Source organism: Mastigoproctus giganteus, chromosome 7 (genome assembly GCF_048544385.1).
Source record: "Mastigoproctus giganteus isolate SK-2022 chromosome 7, ASM4854438v1, whole genome shotgun sequence".
Lineage (NCBI taxonomy): Eukaryota > Metazoa > Arthropoda > Arachnida > Uropygi > Thelyphonidae > Mastigoproctus > Mastigoproctus giganteus.
In genome coordinates this window covers 147,833,853-147,855,112 of record NC_143581.1, presented here as the reverse complement: position 1 = coordinate 147,855,112, position 21,260 = coordinate 147,833,853, and the positions used below count along the sequence as shown (strand labels likewise).

The 21,260-nt window shown below is 36.3% G+C and overlaps 1 protein-coding gene across 1 annotated transcript in view; it reads left to right on the top strand.

The window, feature by feature from the left end:
* LOC150083254 (insulin-like peptide receptor) overlaps positions 1 to 21,260 on the top strand; it is a 503,669-nt gene that overhangs the window by 296,372 nt on the left and 186,037 nt on the right. The window contains exons 14-15 of the mRNA XM_090378451.1: positions 326 to 413; positions 6,284 to 6,426. Coding sequence (XP_090234577.1) covers positions 326 to 413; positions 6,284 to 6,426 — 231 coding nt within the window. The remainder of the gene's footprint in view (positions 1 to 325; positions 414 to 6,283; positions 6,427 to 21,260) is intronic.

Sequence of the window (21,260 nt, the reverse complement as noted above, 5' to 3'; positions counted from 1 at the left end):
AATTGGGATTTAAACAGACATGGCCAAGAGTATATCTCACCGCACTGAGGTAGTGCTAATCAGAAAAAAACTTTGATTTACCTGCTCATAAATGCATTTTGTAGAAAACAAGTAAAAACACCGTTTGCTAAGTAAATATAAATATCAAGATTTTTGTACGACAGCTCTATTAATAAGTATAGTTGTAGTTTAAAAAAACAATACAACATAATAATGTTGCATTGTTTTGTTACATTTTAGCCCCTTGTATTAATAATCTCAGAAGTTCATGTCCTTTTTTACTTGTTGAATTATGTAAATCATAACTAAAAAGACTGTTTTACAGGTACGAGCCTGTCAAGATGGAGACCAGACACTAAACAGTGATCGCTGTAGTCTAAAAACTATTGGTACAGTTCGAACATTACCCTTAGGTAACAGTATATATTTCCATTTCCATAATGAAAATGTAAAAAATATTGTATTTTTTTTTTTTTTTGATGTGTTTAAATTCATGACCAGTCACACATTACTTGGGCTTCCTCCAATTTTTTTGTGAATTGTAACATGACAGTTATAATGATCAAATTCTAAGAATTATGTGTAGTCATTAGCACAGTGAAGGTTAACTGTATTCCACCAAGCTTCACAGAACATTAAATAGACAAAAATATTATTAAGCAAAATATTTTTATTTAATCATAATTATTAAAGATTTTTAAATTTAATTCTTAGATTTTACATCTTTCTAAATCATGTGTTCGTGCTTCGCATATCATAATTACCACCATTATGTTGTTTGTTTGTTATGTTTGTTATTTGGTTTTTAGGAGCATTAGCAACTAAGGCCATATTGCTCCAGGATATGCGGTGGTCATTCCCTGACCTTTCCGCATCCTCCGTATTTGGTGGTCACAGGCTCAAACCCCAGTCTAATCAAGAAGCGTGTGCTACGCACTGCCGCTCCTGCCCATCTGGCTATGGAGGCACCGCAACCATTATGTGTGCTATCAATATTGTACTCTGACATTCAGTGCTATTCTATGCCTTTACCAATTGTAATGGTCAGCACCAGTGATGTAGCCAGGGGGGAGCAGGGGGAGCAAATGCTCCCCTATCATAAATTTTGTTCTGCTTGGCACTTTCCTCCCAAGTTCCCAATGAATTCATTTTTTATCCTTAACATCTGAAGATATTTCAATAATGACATATGGTAATTTTTTTAGTTTATGCTTAGCAAGTTATTGCTTAATAAAAGCCCATAATGTGAAAGTTTTGCAATAAAATAACATATTCTGGTACAAATTTTTTTAAAAATAATGTCCTTTAATTAAAATTGCATGCATGTGATCCAGAACCTCTGCCATTGTCTGTAACAGATCTAGAAATCTGCAACTTCAATGCATTTTAAAATTTTTTTCACATTAATTTGATGTCTTCAAACATCTTCAAGAATGCCTTCCTTTGAGAAAAGTATTCAATTTTGGGAACATCTAGAGGTTAGCCAGGACTAGGTAAGGGGAATAGGGCTGGTGGTCCATCATGGCAATTTGTTTCTTTGATAAAAATGTGGTTATGCAGATTGAAGCATGATTCATGTGCTGTTGTAGTTATGCAGATGAATGGTGTGTGTTGTTGTGATGGAAAATCCAGGAATGATTTATCCACAGATCATTTCACTGTCTTTTCACAGTGTTGTTTTAACTTTTTGAAAGCTTCCATGTAGCATGTCTAATTCGTAGTGGCCTCCTCTGTCATGAATTCTATGTGAACAATGCCATGAATGTCAAAATAATATCAGCAGTTTTTATTTTTGACTTTGCCATTTGTTGCTTCTTCTCTCTGGGTACACACACCATTCTCTACTCATTTGATTAGCATTTTGTTTCAGGGTTGTATTGATGTTACCAAGTTTCATCCCCTGTGATCTTTATACTTCACCCCTTTACCCAGTGGTGAGCTGTGAATATTTTAACAATGGGCTCGCAGTTTTTTTGACTTTCTACCGAGTAAATCTACCGAGCAGCTCTACATCCTTCAAGAAGGATGTAGAGCTGCTGGAACGAGTACAGAGAAGGGCAACAAGATTGGTGAATGGGACAAAGGGGTGCTCTTACGAAGAAAGGCTTAAGTTTTGCAAATTACAGTGTCTGGAAACTAGGCACCAGCGAGGTGATCTGATAGAGGTGTACAAAGCCTTGAATGGTTTGAGCATGCTCAATGCTGATGGGATTCTTCCTCTTGCTCAGAATAATCACCTGAGAGGGCATAAATTCAAATTGGGGAAAGACAGATGTAGGATAGATGTGCGGAAATTTGCCTTTAGCCAGCAGGTGGTTGGTAGGTGGAACAGACTTCCATCCCTTGTCGTGGAAGTTGATAGCCTAAATAAGTTTAAGGCTCAGCTGGACAGGTATTTTGAACGAACAGAGGGGTGAAATGGAAGTGGTTATTTTTATTTATTTATGTTACTTTTTTTTTTTTTTTTTTGGCTGATGCTGCATAAGCTTGCTTTCTTGCATCAAATGCCTCTGCTAATGCTAATGCTAAATTTGATCGGTCACGGAAGTGACGTCATCTGAGGATTCCACAAGAGGCGCTTCCCACGTTCGCACTACTAGTAGTGTGATTAGAGCGCGTGATGCATTTTTCGTGACCAGTATGATATCAAGTCAGGGGCGGACTCAGGGGGTGGACAGATGGGCCTTATACCCCCTTAACCATGTTTTTAGTGAATGTGTAAAACGTTCCTAGGTCTATATATAAAAAAAGCTTAAAAACTTGGTCGTTATGCCTCCCCTTATGATGATAACTGGCTACAATAGTGTCTGGAGTTCTAACTTTTTAGAATTCTTAAATAAGTATGACAATCATACTTCCTGCAGTTACTACTGCAGTAAGTATGATTGCAACAATGCAAATATTTGTCAATAATTTATTTTTTTCGCCTCGTATTTTCGTTACATTTCATTGTTAGGTTCCCATAACAGCTGCGTATGTTGCTTCAACTACAAAGATCGGTACTTCAATCGACGCTGTTTTCCAGAGATATTTAGATACGTTGCAATCGCAAGTATACATCTCTTACTTTAGTTATCATAAATCCATTGTATCTTGTCTTCCAGAAATTATGTAAATTTGTGAATGATCAATAAAATATTTAGAATAAAAAAGCTATTTTATTTCATAATCAATATATGACTTTTAGGTATTTTGACAAATCGAAATACCTAAAACAAATGCAAAGGATGTTTTGTAAAAAAATTGATTACAGAGCAATGATTTGACATAACGTACTTCAGATCAAATTGAAGCAATGGTTTTCCATTTAGATGTATGATCATCATAATCTTCAACGTGTTTAATTGTCAACATTATTCATTCATTCACTCAATATTATTCATTATGCTGAAAGCTCGCTCAGCTTCAGCAGTGCTAATCGCAGTGGTTTCAAAGATATTTCTGGCTTTCTTAATTGAAAAGGGAATTTCACTCGATTTTAAAGATAAACTGTCTTTGACAAAATCTCTAAAATCATTAATTTTTATTTCATATTTTATCAGAAAACAAATTTCTTATTCGGTTTTCACCATCTTGCCACGAGGATAAAACAATGCATTTAATAACTTGTCACAAGGAAATTTTACTGTTCTTACTTTCGATTCCTTCAAATTCTTTCCACTTCAACATGCTCTCAATTTTAGCTTCATAATTTTCTTCAGAATTTTTCAAATTAGCAATAGCATTGATAGTTCGAATAATTAATTTATCTGCATAGTGATTCTGTAAAACTTCTGAAAGGTAAGAGACCTTCTGCAGGATGTTGATCATTAGTGCTAAATGGTTACGAAATTCCAGATTAAAAGTCAATTTAATAATCCAAAATATTTAACTTCCGATTCAAAATGTTTGCACAAAGCGGGATAATTCCTCCAACCCGCAATTGCCATCCGCAAGCTACATCATGGCCCGAACACACGACCGATCTTTATAGTTTCCACATCAAGTTCTTTAACAATCATCCTTAATTCATGCTAGTTTTTTGGAGAATTGGTCATACAGTTGTTTTTTTTTTTAATTATTGCCTGTATGCCATTATATTTTAGAACATTTTCTACACAGTGAAAGGCTCAACAAAATTTCAAAATCTGCCAGCATTTCATGATAAAGTTTATATAATATCTTAGTTGACTCAATCCCCCCCCCCCCCACATTGCTATTTTCACTAGTTCTTTAAATACTATGCAAAATGTCAGAATCACTCAGATATTCAATTACTGTGACCATGTAAACATAGACAGGAGAAATTTACTGGAAGGTTTGGATCACTCACTTCTCCGTAAAACATATGCCCGTTTGTCGGAGTAAAGAGGAACCACAACACAGGTTGACCAGGGGCTATTATCTGTGACGGAATCTTCTTAATCCTCTGACTGGGTATGGAAAGCATATTGACTAGCGCGACTTCTCAGTATGTGACTGCAGAGGTTTTATGGACACCAATAACATTGTGAAATGGTAATCCCTTTCGCCTTTAATTCGCACTTTCTAATTACCTAAATTGCCTAAAGGCCAGAGGTGAGAACAATGCATACACAGTTGTCTCTCCTAATCCGTTCGTTACATGGAAATTTTCTTCTTTCAACAGAAACCATTTTAAATGTAATTACCAAGAGGAATTCAAAAAATTCGCTATAAAGAAGTTGGTTAAACAGGTCCAACTGTAAATAAATCAAAAATGAAGCAATTTTAAAATACATAACTGATTGATTGCACCATTAAAATGCTGGGGATGGGTCCAGCTCGCCCCACCGTAGTTTCGGCTCTGGATACTCAATAATTGCATCCAGGATTTCATTTGTAAAATAAATGATCACTTGAACAATGGGCTCGCAAATTTTCAAAAAAAATAACAATGGGGTCTCGTGAGCCCATGCGAGCCCACTATAGCTCACCTCTGCCTTTACGCAATCCAACCCTTATGCTGTCTCCCCATCCTCACTCCAATATTTTATTTTTTTTTTTTTCTTTTAGTGCCCTTTTCAGAAAACTCGGGTCACTCCAGGTTGGCCCTACCAAAGAATTTAGCCTTGCTGCCCACCTAGCTCCCTGTGTCCATGGAAGGTAACTAGGGGTCAGTGGTGTTCTATTGCCTCCTAGGCTAAGTAACAAGATGAACAACAGACCAACATACCCACACTTATCAATATTTGGCTTTTACAGAGTACTATTTACACAAAAAGAGTAACAAATGCAGAGCTGTGGGAAACTTCTGGAGCTGCCTGACCCATTACACTATACCCCCATGATCACTTGCATCAAAAAATTTTCCTCTTCTGTTTGTTCCAAAAAATCCTTGCACACGTTTAACTATCTTTCTTTCTGTTTATTAGTAAAAGTCACAGTACCAGTTTAGTTACTATCTTTCTCATGCCAAAATATAGTATTTAATTTAGCATGCTATAATATAAATAAAAAGAAATTTGTTAAATTAACTACATAACTTTTTGTTTGTATAATAATTTTGCACCAAAAGTTTTCAAACTGTTTCTTTGTTAAACTTAAGCTCCTGGGCTATCATTTGATAGGTTAATTTGTGATCCATAATTTCCATAATTTTTGTCACATTGTTATTCATTTTCTTCTCTATGGGAGTGCTGCACCTTTTGTGATGAACATCTTCCCTTCTTTCTTAGAACCTTTTGTGCTGCTTACAAACATATGCCATCACTACAACAGCATCACCATAAACTGATGATACTTGGGACTTCAGTCAAACACTGTACATGTATCTTAAACAGAAAAACTCATAAGTACCACTTCAGCAAGCTGCTATTCAGTGAGTACTAAATTTAGCACCCTGAAACTTGCTTAGAAAGTTTGTTATTACATCAACATCAAATGGTGCAAATGTCAGTGTTGCCACATCATCCAGAGCAAAATATAAAAATGTCTTGAAACTTAATTGCCTGGCCATTTTATATGATTTCAATTTTGCAAGCTACAGATATAAACAAAGATAGTTAGTTCACAATCGCTCATGCATTTCGTATGAGAGATACATGACTAATGTAACTATCTGAAATTTGCTTAAACCTGTCTTTACTGTTCTTTGCTTCACAGTAACCTTCTGTGGACATACTACATATAATCTGACACCTCTTAAAATATACAGCATTTAGTTTGGCATGCTATAATATAAATAAATATAAATTTGTTAAATTAACTACATAACTTTTTGTTTGTATAATCAATTTAAGTTGCTTAAACCGGAACTTATATATACCTATAATATTTATTTCAGGAGGTGCTGATGATATTGAGAGTAAGAGTGTCTATATAAGAAAAGAAAATGCAACGTTAGGAAGTGTATATGTTGGATGGAGTGAACCAAAAAACCCTAATAGTCTTATTGTGGCTTACCACATTGAATACAGGAATCAAAATGTAAGTCAATTGCAAACAGTTGTTACTGCCTTATTTCTAAAGTTTAAATGTATGTATGATTTCAGATATTTTAAATTTATAACTTGCAGCTACAGTAGACTTTCGAAATAACAGCACCTTCGGGGATTCAAGGTGCCGTTATTTAGATTTTTCCACTATCTAGAAAGTTTTATTTTTAATGTATTTAATGCAGAAATAATGAGGCCAAATTAGAAATAGAGAGATTAATAATGCAACTTTAATTGCACATAAAAAACATAAACATGTTGATGCAGGAGTGTATTAATGGCATTCTGCCATTAATACATTCCTACTTATGCCCATTCTATTTTCCTTATTATATCAAGTTCAGACTGCGTGGTAGCACAATGGTATCGCCACTGTCCTCCCCATACCAGGTGGAAAAGCCCCGGGTTCAAATCCCATTGATGATGCGAAGAACCTTTAAGGGCTTTTTGCACTCTGTGGCTGACTTGGTTTGTCTCAGGCATAGAAAGCAAGGTCCCCCCCCCCCCAGAAACTGTGGTTTTTCATCCAGAAAGCAGGCAAATTGACCAGAGAACACTCGCAATTTAAAGACACAATACACATGGGTAAACGAATTAACTTTCTGGGTGACCCTAATGTAATAGTTTGGATTATATGAAGTTTGTTACTAAGCTTTAATGTTGTTCCTCTTTTTTCTGTATGAGGTTTATTAACTTTAGGAGCCATAGCGTTAGGGTTTTTAATTTAAAATAAATGTAAAACAGTGGTATAATCCGTGATATCAGTACAGAATTCACTTTGAAAATGGTGAACATAAACAAATACAATAATTGCGTGACTTGCCATTTTCTTTTTTCTTTTTGCTTCATGTGATTTGCTGTTTGCTTTTATTTCCGCTAGGTGAAAGAATGCATCCAATAGGTTGCCTTTTAAAGGGCTAATGTGGCAAGGAGATAACATCTAGATTATTGTCAGCAATGGAGAGTCATTACAAGGATGGAAATGGGCCAACCATATATATATTACTAGGTTCTTCCATGTCCAAAAGTGTCATATCAAGCCTATGGAGAGAACTCCAGAAGACAAGAACATATAATCACAAGAAAGAAATACTATTCATGGGTAACATCGAAATATAACTACAGGTCCACCATCACTAATCCGGTTTCAAAGCTAATTCGGACATAATTTCCACAAATGTAATTTCAAATTTCCCGGGTCAGCGCACCGACCTGCCACTACTGTTTTGGTGACATTGGTTGCAGCATCAGCCATTGGCATGAACTCTTAAATACTGGCAAGCCATTCCCACTTGTTTTTCTGCATTTATTATTATAATCTATTCACATTTAGCCACAGCCATGGTTCCAATGCATAAAGGAAGTGCCTCTCGTGGTGTAAAGCACAAACACCGTACATTGTCCATAACAGATAAAGTTTAACTTCTGAAAAAACTTGACAGTGGTGTGTCTGTGAAAAGTTTAACTCTGCTTAATTGTAAATTCCAGCAATTTCTTTCAGTTACTCTTATTTTAGTATTTTTCTTTTTAGATTTATTTTTTTTTTACAACACTTGTACAAACACACAACACAATATGATGGTTATATATATATATAGCATGCAGACGAACTTGTTATCACAAAATCTCTAACAATACTGACAAACTTATTGTGACATTTCAGAGTTTATTTTATCGCAATTAGTTTTATTGCAGTGCTTGCCACGCATGCAATAAACTAATCACAAATGACCTTCATATGTATGCCGTAATAGCGTCACACATATGTGGCTGACATGGCTTCTCAAGATTTAACCTACTGGGCCACGTCAGCCACATATTCAACATAAAAAACTTTTCTTTTGATATTTTAAGCGAAAAAACGACAACACTGACATTACAATATTTATTTTAGAATTACTAATCAAATTATTTGCTTAATATTTTTTGGTCCCTGGGGAATTTTTTTCTTAAACTGGCTGGGCAGTCAACATGTTAAAGGTAGGATGAGGTGGTTAACTGTTGGGTAAAGTGTATGTGCTAAAATAACCACTGGTGATCCGGTACCCCACAGGTCCCAATGCTGCCGTATTAGTGATGGTTGACCTGTATTATATGTCCATAATAGCTAGTACAACAGAAAAAAATCTGCATATGAAATTGTATTTGAGCCCTTATTAGCCACAGGTTTTATTGTATTAGGGTATACAAGTTTTTGTGTAATTATACAAAAACTTACAATTTGCACTGCTCTAACCCAATCCCATAAGAGATTCCATTTATTATGATATTGTTGTTGTTTTGGTTTTTAGGAGCATTAGCAACTAAGGTCATATTGCTCCGGGGATATGGTGGTCATTCCCTAACCTTTCCACATCCTCCGTATTTGGTGGTCACGGGCTCGAACCCCGGTCTAATCAAGAAGCATGTGCTACACATTGCTGCTCCTGCCCACCTGGCTACGGAGGTGCCTATTTATTATGAATTTACCAAGAATCATAGTTGGGGCACTGAACAGTGGGGTCAAGTTTTGCTCTCTGGTGATCCAAAATGCAGCCTGAACAGCAATTCTTGAAGGTGTTCCAAATGGAGATAATGTGGTGCAATCGTGATATCAGCCCTTCAGCCTATAGGAAAAGGACAATTTTGTATTAAGGAATAATGGTGTGAGAAGATATCATTACTGGCTGCATACTTCTTTGTGTCTTCAGGAGTGGTTTAGAGTGAATTCTTAGAGCCCTGTGTTAGGCTGTTGTCTTCCTTTTTATAGACAATAATACACTTTGCTGTAGGTATCTAAATAAATTTGTGAAAAGTGAAAATATTCAGAGGGTGGCATGACCTTTGAGATCCCTATACCTGATAAGGGACGTGCCTGGAGTATTTTTGGTGGCAAATTACAAGTTGCCAGCCTTTCCCAAGAACTGCAAAATCTGCCTTAAAGTGAAATGGACTTTATTGCATGCCGATCTCCTAAATTATCTTGTGGCTATTGTTATTGTAAATGGAGCCTAACAACAAAGGCCGAAATGGCCTAAATGTGTCTTTCTTTTACATTTGGAAAATCCAAACACCATCATTAAAATTTGAATATTGAAGTGAAACCATATTTCTAAAAAAACCATATTTTATTTCTAATAAAAATGGCTTCTTTTATTTTTTAAGTGCTTTTTCCCCCCTGCATACTTGACTTAGTATATGGATTTTTCAGTGAAACTTCAAAGCAGTAAGAAAGAGATAGCAATTTTACACAAAAGATGAAGTGTGTGTGTGTGTGTGCGCACACAGCAATAAATAAAATATACATGGGACTTTTAATTGAATTGATATATTTCTTGCTGAATTGATCTGATATATCTGCTGCTGTTTTTTGCTTAAACCGATACATTTGTTAAGATTTGGTGTTTGTGTGAAATTGAAACACTTACCATATTTCCCCATGTATAAGACGCACCATTTTTCGAAAAATTTGGGGTCTAAAAACTGGGTGTGTCTTATACGGTGGTTGCAGATTTTTTTACTTGCATTTCCCACTTTTTCGCTCTTGTTGTCTTTGCACTCATTGTTTTGCACTTGTTACTGGTATATTAGGTTATGTTTTGCCACGTTCTGCCCAGAAATGGCTCAGAAAAGATTTTCGTACACTGCTGAATTCAAGTTAAAAGTGATCCAGTTTGCAAAAGTGAATGGAAATCGTGCTGCTGAATGTAAGTTTGGTCCTCCTCCAACTGAGAAAACAATCCGAGACTGGCTACAGGAAGAAGAAACCCTACTGAAAATGCACAGCAAAAGAAGGCCATGAGAGGCAAGTCAGCAAAATGGCCTGATTTAGAGAGGGAATTGAAGATATGGATTGAAGAGCAAAGGACAACTAGAATTCCTGTGTCCACAAAGATGATTCAGCATGAGGCAAAAAGAACTGCTGATGATAAAGAAGTTACTAATTTCAAAGGAGGACACAATTGGTGCTTCAGGTTCATGAAACGGAATGGACTAAGCATGCGTACACGCACTAGACTAGCCCAAAAGATGCCTGAAAGATATGAGCAGAAGGTCCTTGAATTTCATTGTTTTGTCATTCAATGTCAGAAGACACATCAGTTTGAGTTGTTGGGACAGATTGCAAATATGGACAAAGCCCCCTTCAATTTGATGTCCCAAGTAACAGAACTGTTGATAAGAAGGGGGTGAAAACTGTAACCGTGAAGACAAGTGGACATGAAAAGAGCCCATTATACAGTTGTTCTAGCTTGTTGTGCCAACGGAACCAAGCTGCCTCCTATGCTGATTTTCAAATGCAAAACAATGCCAAAAGAAGACATTCCTTGAGGAGTGATTGTCCACATTCATGACAAGGGTTGGATGGATCAGGATGGGATGAAGATCTGGTTCGAGAAAGTTTGGAGCAGGAGACCAGGTGGGCTCTTATACAAACCTGCCCTATTGGTGCTTGATCAGTTCAGGGCACACATAAAAAAAAAACACAAAGAAGGTTTCTGCAGAGCAAAAAACAAAACTTGCCATCATACCTGGAGGCTTGACATCCCAGTTCCAACCACTTGATGTCAGCATTAACAAACCCTTCAAAGCTGCCATGAGGAGACGAATGGAACCAATGGATGAAGTCTTCTGGGGACAATTTGACACCAGCAGGAAGAGTGAAGAAACCAACTATAGGAGAAGTTTGTACCTGGGTGAAAAGATCCTGGAATAATATCAAGATTGAGATCGTTGTCAAGTCATTTAAGAAGTGTGGCATTTCAAATGCCATAGATGGAACTGAGGACGAGGCAATCAGTGATTCATCATCAGACACAGATGAGGACAAGCTAATAGATGGTAGTTTTGACAGTGATGAGGAGTTGTATGAATTTTATGATGAATAAAACTTGAGTTCAGTAACTTTATGTAATACATTTTTTTTTTCAAATTTTGGTCCCCAAAATTAAGGTGCATCTTATACATGGGGAAATACAGTATATCAAACTGAAGAAACATTTGAAAATTGCAACCAGTAATTCTGACAAGATGCCGAACTGCCACCTGCACATGAGCAAAATTAAAAATGACTTTATAAATTTTCATAAATAAATAACTAAATAAATAAGCAAAAACCTACATTCACCCAAAGAATTGCAGTGGCATGGTCTCCTGCTTTAAGTATGGAACAACTGTTGCCTTAAGAAAGCTAGGAAACCCTACTTCACTTAACCAAATGAGCATGAACTCATGAAAGAAAAATACATTTGTGACAAAAAAAAAAAAAAACCAGTCACTGTAAGTGTGCTTGGATAGGAAAAGAGGAGGTAGTTCTGGGTCTGAAAGGGCCATTTTCAATAGGTACAGATGGCAGTAATCAAAGTGATTCCCAAGCCATATTCCATTGTGGTGAACTATAGTAACAAAAAAAAAAAAATAGTCAAATCAAAAGTAACATGCTCTCAGTGCCAGCACTGGAAGGTGATTCTACAGAGTACAACCTGAAAGCACATGGGATTCCTTCAAAAAACTGTCTGGCACTTAGGGTTGATAATGCACCTGTTATGGTAGCAAAGATATTAAAAGAGGAGATTGAGCACCTGGTAATACCTGCTCAGAAAATTTTATGTCAGACTGAACTATTACCCCTAGATCTCTTTTATTCTCCACCACCTCAAATGCAGTACCATAATATGTTTTTTGTGGGAATATACAGTATTCATTAGCCAGGCCCACTCCAAACATTTGTGGAGCCTGGGACAAGAGTACAAATGGAAGCCCACATACCATATGTTTTTTATGATTGAAAGTCATCAAAATATGAAAAACTACTGTATTTAATTATTATTGTGCATGTCTGGATTGGTGATGTTTGGATGAGTAATAAAATAAAGACACACATAACCCCAGGGGCTCACATCTGGTGAGTATGGGCTTGGCACACCCAGGGCCCTGAGCTGGATATCATCATTCTTCTTTTTCTTGATGATTCTCTCTCTCTCTCTCTCTCTCTCTCTCTCTCTCTCTCTCGGAGTAATTCAGAAATTTTTTTTTTTGCCTGGTGCAGCATAAGCCTCAGGCTTCCTTGCACCATACGGCTAATAATAATAATAATAATTCATAAATTATTATATATTTATTCCATAAAATTTATTTTTCTTTCCTTCATTTCAGCAAAATCACTAATTATGTTGTTATAGTCATGATTTTCACATAATTTCTGTTCTATTGACAGTAATGCCAAATTAAACACCCTTCCTTGAGTCATTGTAGTTCTTTGATAGTTTTTTGTTACTTTCAATTTGGAGAAACTTTGCTCTGCTAAGGCACTGGAATTGTCAATAAAATTCTAAAAGTAATACATAGATTAGGAAATGAACCATGAATTTTATATGTCATGTTTAAACATTGTAATGGGGTCACATATAGGTATGTGACCTATATGTGACCCCATTACAATGGTATATAGGTATGATAATGGGGTCACATATAGGTATGTGACCCCATTATCATATTCTAGCAAATAGGTATTGCTAGAATATGATAATTTATCATATTCCAGCAATATCTAGATCCGTACAGTATTTCTTAAGTTATTCTTCTTTCAAATTTTTCAATGCTGGGATATTTATAAAACCAAAAATAGCAGTATGTTACTCAGTTTGTTTAAATTATTCTTCAATTGAGACTACACCTTGATCTATAATGGCTAGAAAATAGTCTCTATAGAAATTAGTTTTGGGGTTATTTTTATGTGAATCTTCTCCTTCATAGTCATGCAAATCTTTTCGTTTCCTTGTTGTAATTTTCTTATATTTTATTGGAACATCACTTTTGTTGCATATTTCACATGAAGTTTCTTTCAATTGAGAAAAACTATTTTCTCTAAAATTTTTTAAAATATTTTTAAATCCTTTTTAAAAGTGAAATTGCCAAACTTAGATCTCTTTGGGTGTTTTGTAAGCTTTTGCTAACATTATTAATAGCAAGCAACGGTTGATACCAAAACCTCTGGATAGCACAATTTTAAAATTAATTTAATTTTCCACCAAAGACCATGATTTGCTCTTTATTTGAGGATCTTCTGTTTCACTTAACTCTTCTAGTGCATCTTATATCTTGTCTGAATTAAATCAAATCTAATTGCTTTAACAGCATTTAGTCGGCATTCCTATCTTGTGTCTGACAGTGGTTGTAAGGTCAAATTTGATATGTGTTTCATCAAGATGTTCCCTTTTTTGGGCAGATCCATAAAGTATATAATCTTAGAATTGTTCCAAAGAATGTCATCGCTATCAGCACAGTTCCAGCCAAATCTCCTAGTAACAAATTCAAATATACAGCATACATGGCACAAAGAATGCCTCTGGATTTTTAGCCTAAATTCTGGCTTGTACACCTTTTTCTTTACCAACCATGTTAGCACCATTATCACAGGCTTGCCCTCGACAATCTTTTAAATCAATACCCAAAACTGAAAGTTCTTTTTGCAGTTCTTAACTTAAGTCAAAACCTGTACTTTTTACAAGTCAAGACTTAAGTGGGTCTGAATAGTGTTAGTTACAAGAGCGGATGTTTAGGGTTACGGGTCATGCTGTGCCAGCGCTAAGTGCTGGATCCCAAGTGACAGAGAAGCTGATGTGTCTTATCGTACAAAGTGGCTGCATGACCCTCGCAACACACATGACAGCGGGCTGGCAGAATTACGTGCATTTGGTCATTCTAATTTTCATTCCAGTATTCCATACAAGATCAGGTGATATCAGGTGTAAATTACTTTTACAAGGATGGGATACACTTAAATAGAAAGGGTGCAAGAATATTTCCTGATGCTATCGAGGCAGTGTTAGGTGGATTGGAAAACTGCTAGCTTGGGAAAATTCACAGCCTAATAGGTTAACAGTAGCCTCAGGAAGAGGTAAAAGTGATTCTTGCACTGCTTCTATTGAAATGAGCAGCAGCCTGAAAAACAAGGTGCTGGGGATTTCCAGGACTGCTGGGAGTTATCATGGAACAATTAAATGCATGGGCTGCATTAGGATAACTAAGAGTAAGAACAGATGCATGTGCACCAATGCTAGGAGTTTAGTAAATAAATTTGATGAATTTGAGGTGCTGGTTAAGACATCAAAGGCAGATAATCATGTTGCAATATCAGAGATGTGGTGTTACATAGATATAAGCAGTGCATAATTGGAATTCGGGGAGTACAATGTGTACAGAAAGGACAGACAGGATAGAAAGGGAGATGGGTTACGCTGTTAGTTAAGAAACACATAAAATCTAAGGAAGTGCATCCGCTGACATGGGTGGACATGGTAATGTTGAGTCAGATTGGTGTGACATAAGCAGTGGGAAAGCAAAATTGAGGGTAGTGGGGTGTTATAGGCCTAATGACTCTGATGAGTACAATGAAAAACTGTTGAGAGAAATAGAGTGGGCCAGTAAATCAGATTGTCTTATATTGAGGAATTTTAACTTCCCAGATATTGACTGGAACTTGTGGGTTGGTCACATGCACGCTACCAAGGCTTTTGTGGATTTATTGGATGATTGTTTTCTACATCAGCATATTCGAGAGGCAACTAGAGGGAGCAATATTCTTGATCTGATTATCAGCAGTGATTCTTCATGCATTATAATCTGCAGATAAAGGAACCACTAGGTGGCAGTGATCACAGTGTACTGATGTGGGATTTACTTAAAGATGTAACTACCAACAGGGGTAAAGAGAAGGGTTTTTGCTTTCATAAACTTAACTATGATGGTCTCAGACAGTTTTTAAATTCTGTACTGTGGGACCAACAGCAAATTCTAAATGGGAAGCATTCAAGGAATTAATCTTGGAAGCTACTAAGGAAGTTTTTCATACTTGGAAGCTTTTCATAACAACTAAGAAACACTGTTCAGGGTTTAGGTCTAAATGGATAGCTGATAAACTAATGAGACTGATGGCAGAGAAGTAAAATGCATGGGATGCATATAAATTATCAGGTGACACAGAAGACTATGGCAGATGTAAGCTGTAATCAAGTCACAAAGAAGGTTAGCAAGCAAAGGCAGATTATGAAAAATCGTTCGCAAAGAAAGCAAAGAAAAACAGCAAAGACTTTTTTACTTATGTTAACTCTAGAGGGAAGGTAATGAATCAGATTGGTCCATTTAACATCGACAATCCAATTGTTGATGAACCTGCTGAGGTAGCTGACAAACTAAATGACTATTTTCCATCTACATTCACACATGAGGAATGTCTGTAGGAAAGTGGAGGCCAGAAGCTTATCAAACTCTGCCAGGGAGCTAAATGATTTTGTAATAACTGAGAGCAAAGTGGAGGAGAAATTGTTGAAATTGAACATAAGAAAGACACCTGGTGTGGATGGGATCTATCAAGTTATATTAAAGGAAGCAGCAAAGAAAATAAGGAAACCCTTAGCCATAATTATGAAAGCTTCCTTGGACTCAGGGGGAGGTTCCCATGGACTGGAAATGTGCAAATATGTCTCCAATTTACAAATTGGGATGAAAGGGTGACACAAGTAATTACAGACCTGTTAGTTTAACTTCTGTTCGAGGAAAAATAATTGGGTCATTGGTTAAAGAAGAAATGCAGGATCATCTAGACAAGACTGCAGTTATAGTTCAGACACAGCATGGGTTTATTAAGGGGAAGTCTTGTCTGACAAATTTGATTGGCTACTATGATGGTGTCACAAAGAAACTGGATGCAAAAAATAATTTTGATATCATATACTTGGATTTCAGGAAAGTTTTTGATACTGTTGCACATGGAAGACTATTGTACAAATTGGAGCAGTATGGCATTAAGGGCAAGTTGCTATAATGGATAAAAGGGTAGTTGAGTGGGAGAAGACAGAGAGTGGTAATGAATGGACATTGCTCTTCATGGACTAATGTTATTAGTGGAAGCCCCTAGGGTTCGGTGTTGGGCCCATTGTTGTTTTCTGTATTTATCAGTGATATTGATGAAGGTATTTCAGGATTAATGTCTAAGTTTGCAGATGATATGAAGGTTGGTAAGATTGTTAATGACAGTAATGATATTTCACTACTGCAACAGGATCTAGAAAAGTTGAGCAGATGGGCTGAGAGTTGGCAACTGAAATTTAACATTACAAATGGAAAGTACTGCATAGGGTAGCAGTAATCAGAGAGTAATGTACCAACTGAGTGGTACTACACTCAGGGTAGTGGAGAATGAAAAGGACCTGTGGGTAATTGTGCAGTCAGATATGAAGTTTTCTGATCAGTGCACACAGGCTGCAAGAGCAGCTCATGGTGTCTAGTCAATGATATACAGAAATTTTGCTAACAGGGATAAGGAGGTGATTGTCCCCATGTATAAGGCAATGGTCAGGCCACACCTTGAGTACTGAATAGAGGTCTGGAGGCCTCATTTTAGGAAGGATGTAGAGCTGCTGGAACACGTACGGAGAAGGGCAAAGAGATTGGTGAGTGGAAGAAATGGTTCTTGTTGTTACCAAGAAAGGCTTAACTTCTGCAAATTGCAGTGTCTGGAAACTAGGCACCTGTGAGGTGATCTAATTGAGGTATATAAGGCCTTGAATGGTTTGAGCAAGTTCAATGCTGATTGTATTTTTCCTCTTGCCGAGATTGCTCACCTGAGGTGACATAAATTCAAATTGGGGAAAGACAATTGTAGAACAAACGTGTGAACAAATGTTCGGAACAAACTTACATCTGTTGTAGTGGAGGTCAAGAACTTAAATAAGTACAAGGCAGAACTATACAAACATTTGGAGTGAATGGATTGGTGAAATGGAAAGGGTTTTTTTTTTGGCTGATTCTATATAAGCTTGCTTTCTTGCATCATATGTCTCTACTAATGTTATAATGTTAATTTAGCTGCTGAATTTTTCCAAAGCTTTTTGCTTAGTTTTGGCATTGCAATTGTTCCCAACTTATGCCAAATGGTGTCACACACATCTATCACTATTTTTCAAACTGTACTGAAACCTAACCAAGAAACTAAAACCTTTCTAAATCTTCTTCAAAATGAAGAAGAGGATGAACTGTCGCAATTCATTTTCTTCGGCTTTCCCCAGAGAGAACAACACATATGTAATGTGATATGATAATAAGGTGTCTCCTATGACCGATTTCATAGTTTTCACTAAATGGGGATGCACCGCAGCTAGGTTCTCGTTCTGCATTCTGTGAGTAACCTTCTTTGGTGAAATTGAAGCTGCTATTAGCAAGTCAAATCCAAGTGATCCTGACTAGAACAAAGATGGGCTAAGGTAAAAAATCAACCCAAGAACCACTGGAATGTTGGCTAACTTACCCAGAAAATTAGTTTCCCGATACAGCACTCTAGTGCTGCTCGCTCGGTAAACAGAGAATAGGTGTTATTGGTCTGGAGCAGAAGTCAAGAATGATATATTGATTGACAGGTAGGCGTGGCAAATGATGAAATGATTGGTGGTGGGCACGACAGACAACAAGCTACTGTGTAGTCATTGGTTGGCATTATGATGTTTATTTATGAGTAAAGAACGGTGCATAATTAGTTTTGTAATGAATGGTAAACAGGTAATAGTAGCAATGAATCTTTTAAAGATGGAAGAAATTTGTAAGGAAAATAAAACATTGCTTGATTTTTTGATGAAAACTAAATTAATAAGACTGAAATTGCACTGTTTTAAGTGAAATGATTATTTTAAATTAATTGAATCATGAACAGAGTCATGTGGAAAGTTCTGGTACTGTAAAAAATGTTCTGCGCGAGTTTCTTTATTAAAACATAGTTTTATGGAAAATACAAAACTTCCATTAAAAAAGATAATGTATATTATATACTTTTGGTCAATGTGCACGCCAGCAACTACAACAAAATCTCCAGATGGAGATTTCGAAAGTAACAGCAATTAAGTTTTATAAGAAACTAAGAGATATTTGCAAATTGCAGTTGTTAAAAAAACTCATTAAGTTGGGTGGTTCAGGGAAAACTGTAGAAGCAGATGAAACTGCATTGGTAAAACAAAAACATCACAGAGGACGAAATTTAACTGCTAAGAAGAAATGGGTGTTTGGAGTATTTGAAAGAGGATCAAAATTTGCCTTCATGAAATTCATAAAAAATTGGAAATCAAAAACTCTTTTACACATTATTAAAAAAGCAGTGAAGAAAAATAGTACCGTCATAACAGGTGAATGGTGTATTATGGCCTTAGAAAAAAAAGAAATACAAACATTTAACAGTGAAACACAAGAAACGTTTTGTAGATCCACATACAGGAACACATACGAATAACATCAAAGCCTAGTGGAAGAGACTAAAAGACTAAATGGCAGCTGTAAAGATATGTTAATGGGTCACCTGAATGAATATATGTGGCATCAAATTTATGGGTAAAATCATGAAGATACTTTTCAGAATATTATTACTCAAATTGCAAATAGCTATTGAGGTCCAACTGTATGATTTGTATTCATGAATTTTTTTTTTTTTTTCTGAAAAAGTTTCGTTCCATTCATTTTTATGTTCTTCATTATATTTTTTTCTCATTATTAAAAGAAGATTTTTGGAGTTCATGAGTGTTTTTACTATATTATTGATTTAGGTTTAGTTACAAAAAAAGGAAAAGGTTTATTTATTTTTTGTTTTATTTCATAACCTAACTTTAAATGGTAGGTTAGGAAATAATAAGAAAAGAAAGAAAGAAAGGTTCTTTATATATATATATTGTGGATAGCTATTGAGGTGTTGATTGACGTTATGATACGTGTGTATCTGCACGAGTGTCTTTAAAAATAAAAATACAGTAATAAAAAATTAATATTTTGTTAATAAACAGTTTATGCACTAGTTCACCGATTATTTTAAAGAAAAAAGGTCAGGTCACCCCCTCCACTTTGGAAGGGGTTCAAGCTCCCATGGGATTCAAGTGGAGGTAACCTGACCTTTTTTTACCATTATGGAAAGCATTCATTAGGGCATGTGCAATTAGGGCAAGTTACCATTGAGGCAAGTGCTTCTGAGATTAGGGCAAGCGATGCTAAACTGATGTTATCGTCTGTTGTGTTCGTGCACCAATCAGCACATCATTTGCCATGCCTACCTGTCAATTAATATATCATTCTCAACTTCTGCTTCACACCGATAAAATCTACCTTCTATTTACCGAGCGAGCAGTGCTAGAGTGTGGTATCGGGAAACTAATTTTCCGCATAAGTTAACCAACATTTCCCATGGTTCTCGTGTTGGCTTTCTTTACCTTTGCCCAAAGATGTGTTATGCATTTGAAATAAAAACTAAACAGTGAAATCATATGAATTCACATGATGTGATAATAGTGTGTTTCTATCTTAAAGCTACTTATAGAATAAGATTTAATATGACAATTAGGTCAGTAAAATGGCAAAAATTTCTCAAAAACTTATTGGTTTTCTGGAGCTAAAAATTCTTTCACCAACAGGCAATTACCTCAAGGAACTTTAGATTTTATGTCTTATCCCACTCAACCATCTCTTTATTTATAGCAGGAACTTACTCTTGATGCTCCACTGCTCTAATTTGTAGAGCAGTCTTTTATGTGCTACATTATCAAAAACTTTCCTGAAATCCAAGTATATGATATCAAAATTATTTTTTGCATCCAGTTCCTTTGTGACCACCTTGTAGTATGTGGTTACAAAAAAATATTGTTACCAAATCTGAGGGTGCCTCCGTAGCCAGGTGGGGAGGAGCAGCAGTGCGTAGCACACGCTTCTTGATTAGACCGGGGTTCGAGCCCGTCATCACCAAATACGGAGGATGCAGAAAGGTCAGGGAATGACCACCGCATTTCCCGGAGCAATATGGCCTTAGTTGCTAATGCTCCTGAAAACCAAATAACAATAATAACAAACCAAATCTGAGGCGGCACCCCCAAAACCTCTCTCAGGCTGCTAGATTCCATTCAGAAGAGGGCAGTTAGGATAATGACTCATCTCTAACTCAGTCTCTCCATTCTCTGTCTCACAGATGTTTTGTTTTTGCTGCATGCCTTTTCTATAGATACTTCCATGGATACCGTTGTTCTGAATTGGCTTCTATAATTTCCACACTCTCTTCCAAACCAGTCCAAACATGTGCTGCAACCAGTCACCATCCTTTTACTGTCCAACTTGAAACTCACAGAACAAACTTTTCTTCTTTCTCATTTATTCCTTCAACTGCCATTTTTTTGGAACAGCCTCCCTTCATATGTATCTCATGAAAATACAATCTACAGAAATTCAAGTCTAATGTCAGCAAGTATCCTCTTTCATTCTCTCAAACTTGAACCCATGCATAGCACTAAGTACTATAGGTTTCAATACCTCTCATGCTTTGGGGTTTCATAAAAAAAAAAAAAAAAAAAACTTAAATACATAATGGAATAAATCAAAATGTAGAAATGAAAGATGTGTTGTAAAACAGTAATGGGGATAGCAGACACTCTCTCTTGTAAAGGCAGAGACAAATATATCTCTCTCGTTGGTAGCATCTTGCTTGATGCTATCAAGACAGTGTTAGGTGTGTTAAAAAAAAAAAAAAAAACTGCTAGCGTAGAAGGATACACAGCCTATTAGATTAACAATAGCCACAAAGAGAAATGAAAGTGATGGTTGCACTGCTTCGATTGGAACATGCAGCAGCCCGGAAAGCATGGTAGCAGGGATTGCAAGGCCTGCTGTGGATCACCTTGGAAAAAAGAAATACTTGGGCTGTGTTAGGATAATTAACAGTAAGAATAGGTGCATATACACTTTTGCTAGGAGCACAGTACATAAATTTCATAATTTGAAGTGCTGGTCAAGTCATCAAATATAGATATTGTGGGGATATCAAAGATGTGGAGT